General features: G+C 33.6%; 2 protein-coding genes and 1 non-coding gene across 6 annotated transcripts; 2 read left to right on the forward strand and 1 right to left on the reverse strand.

The window, feature by feature from the left end:
* Positions 1-2,390: 2,390 nt before the first annotated feature.
* On the reverse strand, positions 2,391-7,215 carry LOC107939434 (putative pentatricopeptide repeat-containing protein At5g13230, mitochondrial). Of its 4 annotated transcripts, none has more exons than XR_005906260.1 (3): positions 3,696-7,215; positions 2,644-2,865; positions 2,391-2,517 (listed from the first exon to the last, which is right to left on the reverse strand). XR_005906260.1 is itself a non-coding variant. In XM_041083001.1 (2 exons), exon 1 carries the CDS (start codon positions 6,200-6,202, stop codon positions 3,701-3,703), a length of 2,502 nt encoding a protein of 833 aa, XP_040938935.1. In that variant the 5' UTR covers positions 6,203-7,215; the 3' UTR covers positions 2,391-2,865; positions 3,696-3,700. The 4 variants fall into 4 exon arrangements, 2 of the variants coding, with proteins under 2 accessions (XP_040938935.1, XP_016728253.1); XR_001695122.2 differs by having other exon boundaries at positions 2,644-2,962; positions 3,696-7,213; XM_041083001.1 differs by having other exon boundaries at positions 2,391-2,865.
* On the forward strand, positions 6,625-6,705 carry LOC121211626 (small nucleolar RNA SNORD36). The gene has a single exon (XR_005906845.1). It is a non-coding gene; the product is annotated as a small nucleolar RNA SNORD36 (small nucleolar RNA).
* A 4,134-nt stretch (positions 7,216-11,349) lies between the features above and the next one.
* Positions 11,350-13,700, forward strand: LOC107939442 (uncharacterized). The gene is made up of 2 exons (XM_016872774.2): positions 11,350-12,134; positions 12,849-13,700. Exons 1-2 carry the CDS (start codon positions 11,904-11,906, stop codon positions 13,227-13,229), a joined length of 612 nt encoding a protein of 203 aa, XP_016728263.1. The 5' UTR covers positions 11,350-11,903; the 3' UTR covers positions 13,230-13,700.
* The last annotated feature ends 1,321 nt before the right edge of the window (positions 13,701-15,021 follow it).

Below are 15,021 nucleotides of genomic sequence, written 5' to 3' on the forward strand. Positions count from 1 at the left end.
AAAATGTGTTTTGATATAGTCTATAGACTATAGGAATAGCAAAGAAAAGCATAATGTCATTAAAATGTATTAAAGTAATAGATTGTGGCTTGTGAACACAAGATGAACATTAAGGTTGTTAGAGCTTGTGTTGTTGGATGCTCTTTGATACTTAAATCATTAAACATAAAAATGGATGAGATAAGATCCAAAACGGAAATAATAAAGTGATAGACTGGAAAAATGAATTCTTACAAAATAAGTATACCTCTTTCTTCATACCTATGCTTATCGTTCATTTCTTGAGCTACTTGTAAGTTGTCCCTTTGCATGAGAGTATATGGTCCTTTTTTGATTGGTTGAGGCGTCCTTATCCTAATAGAAGTTTTCCCAAGGACTCTGCATTGATTGCCTTGCTTCTACTTTGCACCAAATGCTTGTCAAAGTTATGGTGTTTACTTGTAGCATCAAGTGTAGCATTATGTATGTGTCAGTTGAGAGTATTTTGGAATTTGGGCTTTTTGGGTAGCTTATTCCTTGAGGCTTTAAGCTTTTTATGTTAGGTTGGTATAATAATATCTCTCTTAAGTTTGAAGAGGATTACAAAGTGCTTTGATGAAAGACTTATATCAAAGCACGCATAAAAAGCATTAGTTATCAATGGGAGTCAATTCCTCATGATATTTGAAGAGATATATCTCTATCATATGGCATGGGAGTAAAAAGAAACTGAGCTTCAATCTAATTAACTTGAAGGTCATTAGAGAGTAAGCTTTACCACGTAGCATGGGAACAACGAAAATAAAAGTTAATTTGAATAACTTGATAGTATCCCTAAAAGAATATGTTCTACCATATGGCATGAGAGTTAAAAAATGAAAGTCATTTTGTTTAGCTTGAAGGCATCCTCTGAAGGACTAAACTCTACTACATGACGACGGAGAATAAATAAGAGTGAACCTCTCAATGTAGTCCTTAAACTTTGATTCAATTAAGATATGATAATGTGACACTTTAAAATTGTATCACGCTTTCACATAATTTTTTTAAAAAATAATCTTTTTTGTAGTTTTAATGTTTTTTTAGATTTTATATATAAAACTTTAAAATTTCAAGTGATGACATAACACTTTGAGATATCAAATTGGGAAAACTTGCCAAGGTTTAAGACTAATGCGAACCAAAAAACTCAGGGAGCAAGTTTGAAAAAAATGTCAAGCTCAGTAACTAAATGTTGTTTTATCCTTAAACTTTTTTACAATTATTTTAATAAAAATAAATCTTAAAATTATACATAAACTTTAATCCAACCTGAAATGTATATATACACACATTACTTTTTTTCTATTATGATAATTAGGATAAAGATAGGCATGGCTTGGGATTGAATACAAGCATCTTGTCACTAGGCCTAAAAGTCATTAGCTTGTAACAAAAAAATTTATGTTGGTGCAAAACTTTGTTCAATTCTATAAATGAAATTTTGATTTTAGTTCAATTGTACACATAAACTTTGATTTTGATTCAATTGTATAGCTTTTTAAAGAAACAAAAACACTAGTTTGTTTTCCTGTTAGATAAACATAATTGTTTGTGTATGCAATATGTAAGCGTTAAAATTGTGTTCCGATGATAATGGTGTTAAGAATTTGTAAAAATTGACTCAAATCAAATCAAAATTTCTTATATACAATTAAACAAAATCAAAATTCATGCTACGTTACACATTAAATAAAAGTTTATAAATAGTTTTGAAAATTATGAAGCTCGCATAAAGTTGTAAGTTGCAAGTAAAAAATAAAAAATCAAAAGGAAGGTCTCATAAAAGATTTAAAGAAATCATGTAGCTTCAAATTTGAGAAATAAAACCAAGATTTATTTGAAATAGTAGTTAGAGCCCTGGTCTAATATTTAAATTACACATTCAAATCTTACCATCCTTTTTTTAATATTGAAAAATAGAGTTAGCTTCAAAATTGCAAGGTTTGATTTTGTCACGTTTCATCAGCAATGACAAGCTTATGAAATCACATAGCATGCTCTTAGAAGCAAATGATGTTTGCTCAAAGTGGGAACTTAGCTTCTAAAATTAGCAAACAAAAAACACAAGGCAAAAACTATTTCTGTTTACTAGAAAAAGGTCCCATCGTTACCTTTTCCTTTCATTGCCCAACTCCCCAAACAGAATGCGAGATTAGTGGGCCACACTGCTTCTATCGGTGTAGTTTCAATTGCAAGTATAGCATTCCAATGTCAGTAAGATATTGAACCTGTTTTAGACTCTTGTATCTTTGGTGCTTATATGCTTAATTTAGTCGTTAGCTTGATTGGAGCTCGCTTACATTGCATGACGTAACTATATGGGTTCTGTGAATATGAGTATTATGAGAGCGCTATGAAAGGAACAAATCTACCACAAGTACTAACCTTGCCCACGGAGGACTGTTAAATTTGCATGAACATCGCCATCCATTTCAACACAGTTTTGCCAATAAGTCCGGTACAAATTTGCCTAGCCAAACACATGCATAATTGCACCTGCCATTGAGGATCGCAGAGCTCTTTAATACTCCTTACAAGGGCAATAGAATTCACCCACCCCATATAATCAGACAGCGTCTAAACCACTATTGAATTATTACATTCAAGAATGATTTATTATACCTTGCATCCGTGCTAAAGTAATGCCATCATACAAAGGCTGCCCAAAGCTCAGCCTAAATCGCTCTGCATATGTCTACATTTTGCTAAAACTCACAATTCACTGACCTGTACTGTCACCAATTATCTCCCAACTTCACAGCTCCATCCGTATTGATTTTGATCCAACCCTCCTCAAAAGACTTCCATCCATGAGATACCACTTTGGAAACCTTGTTTCAAGGCCTACAAGCCAATGGATAGTCTCAGGTTCATAGATTCTACTAAGTGTAAGCCTCCCAAGGTAACAGAGACATGCAAACGTTTCCTTGGACCAATGAAACTGCAAAGGTGAAAGGGAGCTTGACTGTAAGAACTATTTGTTGAGCAAGGAAGAAAGTCGACCTTAGTGATTCAACGGTGCACATATTACATTTTTTCCTTGCTGATTGAGAGTCGTTATTAGTGGCTACTACTGTTTAACTAGTCTATTTATCCTCAATTATTGCAATTTAACCGATCTATTAGCCTCAATAATTAGTTCTCATTGACCAGGTCTCATAGGGATCATCTAATCAATAGCAATAAGTCGTATTTGAAGAGGCTCATAAACGAAATGTATTCAAATAATAATATGTGATTCAAAAGCTAAAATAGCTGTTTATTGACAAATTTCCTTGTCAGCTCTGTATAAAATACTCGTTTTTTAAACTTTAATCACTCTAATTTAGTTAAACTACAATTCAAGACTGAAGGGAATGATAAATTAATTATTAAAAAAAAACAAATCAAAAGAAATAAACCAAAAAAAATGCTTCGAAGGTTTTGCTGTAGTTTCATTTGATCAAGAAAAAACCACAAACCCCACTGAGCAAGGAAGTTATACCAAACTAACAAAATCGTTGAAACCATTTACAAGTCATTCTATTAACTAGAACAACGCCAATTCATCACATCAAATGCTAAACTGCAAGAATATTATAAGGAGGATAGAATCTAAAAGATAATCTAAAGTATCAAATTATCTTATATATTTGATTGAAAACAAAAACTCTAGCCCTCCAAGAAAGACGTACCTGAATTACCAGTAATCACCACAAGAACAAATTCCATCATGGAAGTCATGGAACCGGTTCATGTCTCTGATAATAATATCTCGCTGCACAATCTTTGAAATTAATTTCATTGCAGCATGGCAATCCACACAGATTCGGAGGTTCTTTATTATACGGATTTGGCTTCCTGATGATGTCCTATATAGTGCAAAAGCAAGAGCTAACCTTTCACTGTGAACCCACAAGAGACGCTCCTTTTCTTTAGTATCAACGTCAAGCAAAACAGCATTACAATCAGGAACAAAGCCTGCTCTCCTGGTTCTCACATTCAACCATTCCAATATCCCATTAATCACCTTCATGTCAGGATGCGAAGTGTCTCCCGCGCTGAAATAATGTACTCTTCCCTGGTTCTCAATCCAACTCAAACCTGGTTTCTTCTTCATTCCTTTCTTTTTCATGCTTTGCCTAATGGCAGTGACATTATCCCACCTCCTTGCAGTAGCATACATATTCGACAATAGTACATGGGTTGCATCATCTTCAGGTTCCATCTCAAGAATGCGCTGTGCAGACATTCTACCAAGCTCAACATTTTTATGAATAACACAAGCTCCAAGCAAGGCACGCCACACCATAACACTAGGCTTAAATGGGATCTCCTCAATCAACTTCAATGCCTTGTAAAGATGACCTGATCTCCCCAAAAGCCAGACCATGCAAGAATAATGCTCAATGCATGGCTCAATGCCATATTCCTGTAACATAGATGAAAAATAAGCTTGCCCCTCGTCTAGTAATCCTGAGTTGCTACAGGCTGATAGCACACCGACAAAAGTCAAAGTGTTTGGTTTATGCCCTCTGTCCTGCATCATCTGGAATATTTTTAAAGCTTCCATGCCAAGCCCACACATGGAATACCCTGAGATCATAGTATTCCACGAAACTTCATCTCGTTCGTTCATCATATCAAATACCAGACGAGCATCGCTGATCCTTCCACACTTGGAATACATATCAATCAATGCATTATGAACCACAGAATTTTCAGCATAATTTGTTTTCAATGTTAAGGAGTGAATTTGAGTTCCTAGTTCCAATGCTGTCAAACCGGCAGAAGCACAAAGGACACTGGAATATGTTACTTCAGTTGCCTGTACTCGATTTTCAAGCATTTCCAAAAACAAGCTTAATGCCTTCTCAGCATCCCCACAGTTAACATAGCCAACAATCATGGTGTTCCAAGACACATCATTCCTATTCAATGACTTCTCAAACAGCTCCAAAGAATCCTCAATCCTTCCACACTTAGCATAGACATCCATAAGGGCATTTGATACAAATACATCAGCATCAAGACGAACCTTGAGCACAAGGCTATGCATTTGCTTACCTAAATCAAGATCCTCTAAAGTTGCACAAGCTTGAAGTGCACTAGCAAACGAGTATTGATTAGGGACCACAAAGGATTGCCTCATTCGACAAAACAAATTAACAGCCTTTTCACTCTGGTCACTCTGTGCAAACCGTGAAATCATGAAACTCCATGGAATAACATCTGTTTTAGGTATCTCCTCAAAAATCTGTTGAACACTGCCAGTGTCCCCGCACTTGGTATACAATTCAAGCAATGCAACCCCTACATAAAGATCATACTCATAACGAGTTTTTAAAACACAACCATGAATACCTTTTGCTATATCTAAAGCTTCAAGTCCGATACAAGCCTTAAAAACACCGGCAAAAGTAAAATTATTTGGCTTAAAACCGACTAACCTCATTTGAGAAAAGGCCTCTAATGCCTCCTGAAAAAAGTGGTTCTCCGCATAACAAGCTACCATTCCCGTCCAAGTAACCATATCCTTGCATCTAATACCGTCAAAAACTTCTCTTGCGAAGTCAACACACCCACAAACAGAATATGCATCAATTAAAGCAGTTCCAATGAAGGCATTAGACTCATGGCCCAGCTTATAAATGCAAGCATGTAAGTTCCAACCCAACTCAGCGCATTCCATACTGACAAGCACCTTCAATATGGAAGTAAAAACAAATGGGTTAAGCTCATGACCTTCCCTATGTAGCCTAGTAAACAACCCCAAGGCTTCAGAAAAATGCAAACACTGCGCATATCCTTGGACTAAAGTAACAAAAGAAATTGTGTTTCTCTCGGGCATTTCATCGAACAGAGTTTCAGCCTCGGACAATAATTCAGCTTTTACGTACACGTTCAAGAGAATGTTTGTAGCAAATAAGTCTAAGCAGTTACCCCTTTTTAGGATCTTACAGTGAAGACCCATAGCTGAAATGGGGTCATCGTTTTGGACACAACGTTGAAGCAAGGCACCATACATGTGAGAATCGAAATGTGAAGACGGTCTGTTTATGGAACTCGGGTTTTGCTGGGTCTGGTTTGCTGCTTGGGCTGAGAATCCACATAATGAAGAGCAAACAAAAGAGTTAATCTTTTGGTGCACAGCAGAAATATTAGACGGCCGCGGTGCTCTAGTGGTTAACAATCTGATCATGCAAGCGCCACTGCTCTGAAAGCAATGAGGAAGAAAGCGAAACGAGAAGAAAGAAGCAAATATACGAATGTAATGTTATAATTTATAAACCTACGAGATTTCAAGGAAAAAGAAACAGAGTTGTTGAATCAAATATGTGCATCTGACACTCGCACTCAAAAACAAAACAAGTCTATTACTACTATACTGCAGGCATGGTGGGTGAACCGGTGCGTTTCAAATTCAAAACATAAATGTTGTTGAAACGGCACCGAGCTAAAACGACGTCACTTTAATCTTTCCGTGGCAAATGGCAATTAGGGTTTCCAAGGCCCATTGTGCACTATATATACGGTGCTAATGGCGCTGCTGTTCTTCAACTTCAACTGTTGCTCTTTCTTTCTTTTTTGCTTTGTGCTTGGTGGATGGAGAACTAGAGATCTGAGCAAATGATGAATATGTTTATTATGTGCTGATACCCATCTGTGAGGCTTCATAATCGAGCTTTTTAAAACTGATGCTCAGATATCTCTTGGCCTCTCCTATCTCAATTCAACAAATCTAATCTGTTTTTAGCTTTGAAAATGATCTCAAATTTCGGTAAAAATAGAAATATTGTTGAAATCGTTCGGATTTGTTTTAAGTCTTGATGCGTAAGGTACCAAGTATTTGGTTTTTTTTCTTTGATTTTGGAATATAAAATGGAAAAGGAGTTTGTTTTTCATGTACTCAAAAAATTTAAATTTAATTCATGAATGGGATTGTTGCATCTCCAGACGCCATTGAAGTCGGATTTCCACTATTAATTCAACCAGTTTGTTCAAGAAAAGAAAAGCTTGTTGGTATAAATTCATATATTTTTAAACCCTAATAGAATCAATACAAATTTCTGATTTCTTATATTTTTATATTATAAAATAGCTATCAAAACTGTTTGTATATTCTTTTTTTTTAATTATTTTTATTTAACAAATGTAATTTTTAAAATTAAAAAAATAAAATGAAAAGTAGATTCTTTTCTTTTGGTACTTTACAAATTAGAGTTGAAGATTGTTGAACCTGACTGCTTAGTGACATGTCAAACAATGGACGTAATTATCACATAAAAAAGTAAATATATTAACATTAAGGTTTAAATATTTTTTGGATCTGAATTCTACAATTGGTTTAATCTTTTTCTTAATTTAAAATTAGCAATTATTCTTATATTACAGTTTTGATTTTTTTTAAGTTAATTCCTAATACTTTTTTCTGAAAATACTAGAGTTTAGTCTCAATATAAATATAATTTAAAGTTAAAGAATTAACTTAGGTTAAAAAAAAAACTCATACAGTTGCTTAGATTTTATTTTAACTTGAAAATAAAAAAATTTTAAACGAAAATAATTGTTAAATTCAAGTTTTAATAATTTTAAAAAAATTTAAAAATATTAGCCGAAATGGATTGGAATACACCCAAACTCCATTGAGATTCCATGTGTTGCGGATGGAGATGTTCTCGAACAACAATGGGAAGAGTGTCCATACTCAAGTGCAAGTAATGCCCAAATTCGTAGATGAAAGAGGCGACAAATGATGTTATTGCCAATGAAGATAGAGAAATGATATTACCTTGGCGCGTGCAGCCTGAGTTGAGGAACTAAAGGGACACTAAGAGGACTTTATGGTGGCTTCTACACTCCTTTTGGTCCTATAGGTATGTAACTCTAGGGTTAGTTCAAGATGGATCTAAGGAAAACTTGAAGGGCCAACAAGCTGCACGTCAAAGGGGCTACAAAGGAACTTTGTAGGGCTTGCAGGCTCCTTGGACTCTTTGAAGGGAAGTTGTCATGAATATTCAGGATATTGTTTAAAGGACTTAAAGTGGCAAGAAACCTTAGGAATGCAAGGGGTCTGTGTGGATGGTCAACACGGACTCTGCGAACTCCTATAATGTCATTACCCAAGGTTTTGTTGGTAGAGGGAAACCCTAAAAGGATGACTGAAGCTTGCAAGTCCTAAGCCTAAGGTTAACCCAAAACTCTAAAGAACATCATTAGTCACTACAATTTGGAGGGAACAATTTCCCTCATTTTTTCACGTTATCTAGTTTTGAAATTTTTATTTACTTTCATTTTAATTTTTAAAATTCTTTTACAAATAATTTCAAATTTTATCATTTTATATATAATTAGGATCAAATTGATAAAAAATATAAAAAAATTGAGGCCTAAAATTACAATTATATCAATTAAAAGGTGTCACTTAATAGATAGCGACAAAAATCAATTTGTAACTTTTTTAATTAAATGGCCAAAATAAAAATTTACTCATAATTTAGTGGTTAATGTTGTAATTTATCTTAAATTTATATATATATTGAAAATAATATATACACTAAATATGACATACCACGCTCAATCCAATCGTTAAATCTAAATATATGGTGTCACATGTTACTCTGAAATAATTTAAGCAAAAAATAATGATATAAATCAAAACATTTTCAATCACCATTATTTAACACATCTCGAAGCCTTGTGTTAATCCCAAATTGAATTTAGAGTGGGTTGTTGAAGCTAAGATTATTTCTTTTCAAACAAATGTTTTGGGCATATATATTGACCATGGGCTTTTTTAACTTTTATGGACAAAGTTTAAAATGCGGCATCATCTTCACTACCAGAAAAAGTTGATGGTGATAATAATTAGATTAACATTGTTAATGAATTTACTAATTTTTATTAATTTAATTTTTTACTTTTATTTAAAAAATTAAACTAAGTATCACATCATCACCTCATTTTTAAATATATATTAAAATTATATGTCCAAAATGAATCTAGATAATCAACATCTAAATTCAATTAAATCTAAACACATAATTGTCTAAATTTATTTTGAATATAATAACTATATATTTTTATAATTTCAGAAGATAATAATTTCAAAAGAAATTTTCAACTTTATTTTTTCCTCTTTTGAATTTTGATGAATGCATAGTCCAAAGTTCATTTTTATGTTCATTTTGTAGGTGTGTTTTTTAAATTTTTCAAAAAAATTATGAAATTTATAAAAATATATGTTTAAAATGAACCTAAAAAAATGCATCAATTTTAAAAAAAATCTAAAGATTGTGAAGTTATTTTGAAATTATAAAAAAAAATCAAAAATCACGTTCAAAATGAACCTGGACAAGTTGATGTCTAGATTCAAATGGTATGGGACTCCAGATTCATTCAAAACAAATATTTTTAAATAATTTTTAGATTTTATATAATTTTTAAAACTTTAAGGCATTCTCATCATCTTTTATTGATGTTAAAAACAAAAAAAAAGACTAAATTTTTGATAGAATCTAAATTGGGAGAGTAATGTGAATAAAAGAATTTCAAGCGGATTAAATATTAAATAAAACTGTAGAGGTAATAAATTTCAAATTTTGGTAAAACATAGAACGGATGTTTTGATGGTGAATGGGCCCAAACCGGAGCAAATCAACCCAATAACTGGCGATTTGAACTTAGTTTAGGCCCATGTGAAAGAGAGAAAATAGTAAAGAATAGAAGGCAATTGCATTGGGAGACCGCAAGTGCAGGCCGGGGAATGAATTGGGAAATGGACAAAACCATTTTTTTATTATAATTAAACAAACTACTCCTCCCACCACCAGCATACAACTAGTGCCACAAATTTTAAATATTACGCTATTGAGTCTTTATATTTCTTTTATTTAAAAATTCATCCCTTTGTTAAAAGCTAATGATCTTTAAGTAAAATAAGTTCTATCAATTTAATCTTTACCCTTTAAAGATATATAATAATTTAAAAAAAAATTATTAATCTTTCGCATTTCAAATAAAAACATAAGAATTATCATTTTTATTTAAAAATATTTTATTTTATTTTATTTAAATCGAATAAAAAGTAAATAATATAAATTGAATTTTTAAATTTTAAAGGAGTATATTTAAACTAAAAAAAAGGAAAGTAGAAAAGAAGTGAAAGTAAATCCCAAGAACCATAAGTGGGAAAGACAGAAGAAAAGAGAATATTAGTGCAGTGGAGAGAGAGAGAGAGAGGGGGGGGGGTTGTCAGGGAGGGACTGAAGAGATTCCGCATCAGAGAAATTAGGATAGATAAGTGAGCCTGTCCTCTCTCTACTCTCTACTCTCTACTTCTACAACTATTATTCCTATTCCAACACACCACTCGACACCCATTTCCATCTCGTGAAGTTTACTCTACAGTAATACGTGCCCAATCTGCTCCTTTCCTTTATATAAAAACAACAACAAAAGTCAAGTTCCCCTTCCAAACAAAATATCTATCTGCTTTTCTTTTTTCTTATCAACAAAATCACCACTATGATTTCATAAACTATCATAATTATATAAATTATAATAAAAAACAATAATTATCATGGTTTATTAGAATTTTAAGTATTATATAACATAAAAATTAAATAATTTTACATTTTAGTAATCCTATTACTAATATTAAAATAATTAGCTACCCAAGATCTGTCTGTTATTTATCCGAACACATAATTAATTCCTAACGATCCAAAATGATATATTACTAAACACTCTTTTATAAAGTCTATACAATCAAATAATATAATTAATCTACCAACAGTTTTACAATATACTTTAACCATTTTAATATTTTTCTCAGAAAAAAAAAACTATTTTATTATTTCTAATTTATGAAATGTCACCTAATTTGGAGTCACATGTTCCATTTATTATCTAAGAAATTTAGAAAGTGGGGCATTTGACTTTTTTAAATGGTTTGACTTTTGGTGAATGTTAGGATAACAAAAATATTAAAAATGTGTTGTGAAATTTACAAAATTGGCGTAACCTTAAACTTGAAACTAGAAATAGATAATTAGATGACTCAACTTCATAACCATTTCTCATCAATATAATTATCCTAAACTAAGAGCCCCACCAAGATAGATAAAATATAAGGCCTTTCAAATTAAATTTGTTTTCACTTTACTACTTAAAGTTAAAACCTATCATTTTGATTCAATTTAGTAAATAAATAAAAATAAGCACCAAAAAACCAAGGGTGTAATTCAGTTCAAGTATATATTACTTGAGGGAAATTCTAATTTTAGAGGTTGTTTGGAGCTGAAGTAGTGAAGAGCAGAAAGGACATTGCGCGTCCAAAAAGCGAGTGAGGAACAGCGGAATTCCACCCAATCTCTTTTCTTTTGGATCTAACATTCCACCCAATCTCAATTTAAAGCTTCATCCTCACCAACGATCTTCTCAAACCCTAAAAACAACCCCAAAGTCACTAAAATTTCGTAATCAGTGGAGGAGGAGCATTCCTCTTTTCCATCACGCGTCTCCACTGCGTATGTGAGCTGTTACATGCCAATACATAGACGTGAGAGACAAAATGCAAGCCGCAGTGATTCCCTGGTGGTGACAGATGTGGGCCAACCCAGGGTTATTCGCTAAACATCCACGCGCATTAATTTACGGAGGGGGGAGCGTGAGGCTTTTGTGTTTCTAGTTTTACCCACCCAAAAACAATTTCTTATTAAGTATATCATCTCTCTAACACTCGCTAAAACGCCTTCTTTCCCCTTCCCGGCCCCTCCCTTGGTTTTATGCTTCTCCATTTCGAATCCCTTTTAAGCTCCCACAGCCCTAATCTCTTTATTTCCTTTTTGTTTTTCTGCACTTATTTGAATTGGTAATCGTTTCATTAAATTGGGTTATCGATGAGAGCACCAAACATGGCAACGATCACAGAATCATTGGAGAGGTCCTTACAGAACTTTTCTTTGAACCATGAAAGAAGCAACGAAGGTGGGGCTGAAGAAGGGATAATAGGGAGGTCTTCCACATCAGGTGACAACAACAACCTTCCAAACACCGTTTCTGACACTAGCTTGGAGCTCAACTCTCATCTCTCTCTTCCTTACCATTGGGAACAATGCCTTGATCTCAAGGTTCGTTCTTTTTTTTCTCTTGTTACTATATGTATTTTTTACTTCTATCCGTCTTGTGAAATGGTTACAACAGTTTATAGTCCCTTTCGTGCTTCAGACGCAATTAATGCGAAACTCATGGCAGATCTTGGTCTTTCCTTTGTTGTGTATTTTTGGTTTTTGTTCTTTAATGGCTTTTTCTTCCCTGTTCTTTGTATTTATTGCTTGCTTCGCTGTTGGTCTCCCTTTCTCCCACACGCATGCTAAGCCTAGGGTTTCAGACCATAACCCTAAATATACAAAATTTTTAAAAAAAAAAGCCTTTCTTCCGCTTTTCTATTTTGGCATTTCCTTCATCTCTTTCAGTTTACAGTTAATCCCTGGTTGGTTTAGAGCCCAGATAAGTTCCATCTATTTTGATTCAAAAGCATCAAACTAGCACTGTCTTTCCGGGTTTTTTTTATTATTAAAATCTTAAATATAAAAAGAAAGATTTAAGCAGGCATGGGGGTATTGGTTGTAAATTTCGAAAAATTCATGCGAATATGTGATTTCTTTGTTTAATATATGTAAATACATATCGTGGTATAGCAGTCATCCTAGTTGGTGTGATTGGGAATGGTAGAGTTTAGGTACGCGGGTAGTTTTAACAAGCCTAAAACATGAAAGGGTCGTGCACTTGGGTCTAGTTTACTGATGCAATAGTGTTACTGTTTGATGGGGGGTAATTGGCAGACAGGGGAGATTTACTACATAAACTGGAGGAACGGGATGAAAGCAAGTGTGGATCCAAGGACAGCAGCTGAGTATAGTGGAGATTATTACTCGGAAGAGGAAGAAGAAGAAGAAGAAAACGATGATAGTTTGTATGACAGTGAAGAACTATCATCGGAGTCATCACCTTCTTCTTCAAGAGAGAGAGGGCATTATAATAACAACAGCAGCAGCAGCAACCACCAAGGAGTAGAGAAAGAGAAAGAGAAAGATAATGTTTTGGTTGTAGCTGGTTGCAAGAGCTGTCTTATGTATTTCATGGTCCCCAAGCAAGTTGAAGATTGCCCTAAATGTAACGAGCAACTTCTTCACTTGGATCGATCCCAAACTGGCTTTCCATAAACCCACATTTGTCTTTTCTTCTTTAGTATGGTTGGTTTGGGGGTTAAAAGGAGGAGTTTTAGACAAATGGATTAGTGGTTCAAGCTGTGATTCTTCTTCCACTTCTTTTCCAGGCATGGTGTTTGGGGTTTGTTTTGAAGTCGCAGCCAGAGACGACTCTACCCGTACCGTGCTGTGCTGTGCTGGTGACTGTGTCAATGGTTAAACAATGAATAATATTATTTGCAATGACTGCGACATCTGGCTTTCCTTTTATTTGTATTTTTGTTTTAGTTTCCCTAGACATTCTTTATTTTAGACATCCTCTCTCTCTCTCTCTCTCCACCTGCTGTTGCCCAAACTAATTTTTCTGTATTAGTTTTATGACAGATGTGCATTATTCTTTCTTTCAGTTTCTCCTCCAATCCTATCCACGTTAAGAATGTCGGTTTTCAAAGTTGTTTCTATCATAGTATTGTAAGCATTAATTAATCAGCTGCTTAAGCCCCTTGCTTCTATATCTTTTGCTACTATTTCCCATATTTGGGAGGAAATAAATGTTTCAGACCAAAAAGATAATGGGAAGCAAATTTTTGCCTTTTTTCGCTTCTGCTAATGCTGGTTTTTAGATTTGGCAACTTCAAATATGGTGAAAGTATGTAATTTGTCGTAGTGCTAAGCATAATAATCACGAAATTAAAAAAATGGAATTAATGGGAATTCTTTGAAAAGGTAGTCCTCCAATCATCACGGGGAACAATTGCATTTCTGATGATGTCATATGAAGATGAACTTTTCAAACATAGAGAAGTGAAGCAATCAAAACTCTGGAAATTAGCCAACTTTGGGTTGAGCATGACCAGGAAATCAGTAAGAACACGTTCCAACTCTTCATTTATCCATTTTTCTTCAACTACTAATACTCTCCCACAAGCTTCGTTTTGAAAACACCCTTTATTCCATATAGATATTAACACCGGACTAACTAATACTCTCCTATGTGGTCTTTGTATATAACAAGCTGCATGCTTATATGCCAAATCATTGGATCAATCTAGTTTTCCTTCAATGTAAGCCAAACCCTGCATGTTTGGGTTTCATTACCTAAATACTATTATCAAACATCATAATAGAGACTGCTCCAATCCCATTACGAATGCTAAAAGTTAACACATCCACAGGTAATTTTTTAGGCAATATTATTTATAAAAAAAATATTTTTTTTATAAAGATGACTTCTATTTTAAGTAAAAAGTGTAGGTAATTTTAATTTATTTTTTTTTGTGTAAATAAGAAAAAGGGCTAATCTCTTTATACTATAACAATTTTATTGTTTATTAAACTTTATTCTGTGAATGTGTTTGAAATTAGTTATCAGAGTTATGATGAGAGAATAAAAACGAAGGCTACTACAGGTTTGTGTGTTATGGAAAGCCGTTTATTAATGTTGTTATTTAAGCGGGAGGTGGAGCACTACCGATTGTGGTTGTGCTGAGGTGAGGTGCAGCCTTTGCAAAATTGTCTCCCTATTTAACCCCACAATGCCAACTTGGAAAGATAGGGTGGTTTGTTTGCATTCTGCTTTCACTACCTGCTTAATAGGTGACAACTCACAGTACCAGGGCCCCCCAAATTTACCGAAGTTGATATTACAAATTATGAAATCAAGAAATATTGTACACTTTGTCCCCTAAATTTAGCTGATATTTAAAATTCTATTTTTAGATTTAATTGATATTTAACTTTGGATTTCGCCACACATTTTAATGATGTTAGAATGCGGGATTTTTACTATAATAATATGAAAAAAAAA

This window comes from Gossypium hirsutum, chromosome A12, assembly GCF_007990345.1.
Source record: "Gossypium hirsutum isolate 1008001.06 chromosome A12, Gossypium_hirsutum_v2.1, whole genome shotgun sequence".
NCBI classification, from domain to species: domain Eukaryota; kingdom Viridiplantae; phylum Streptophyta; class Magnoliopsida; order Malvales; family Malvaceae; genus Gossypium; species Gossypium hirsutum.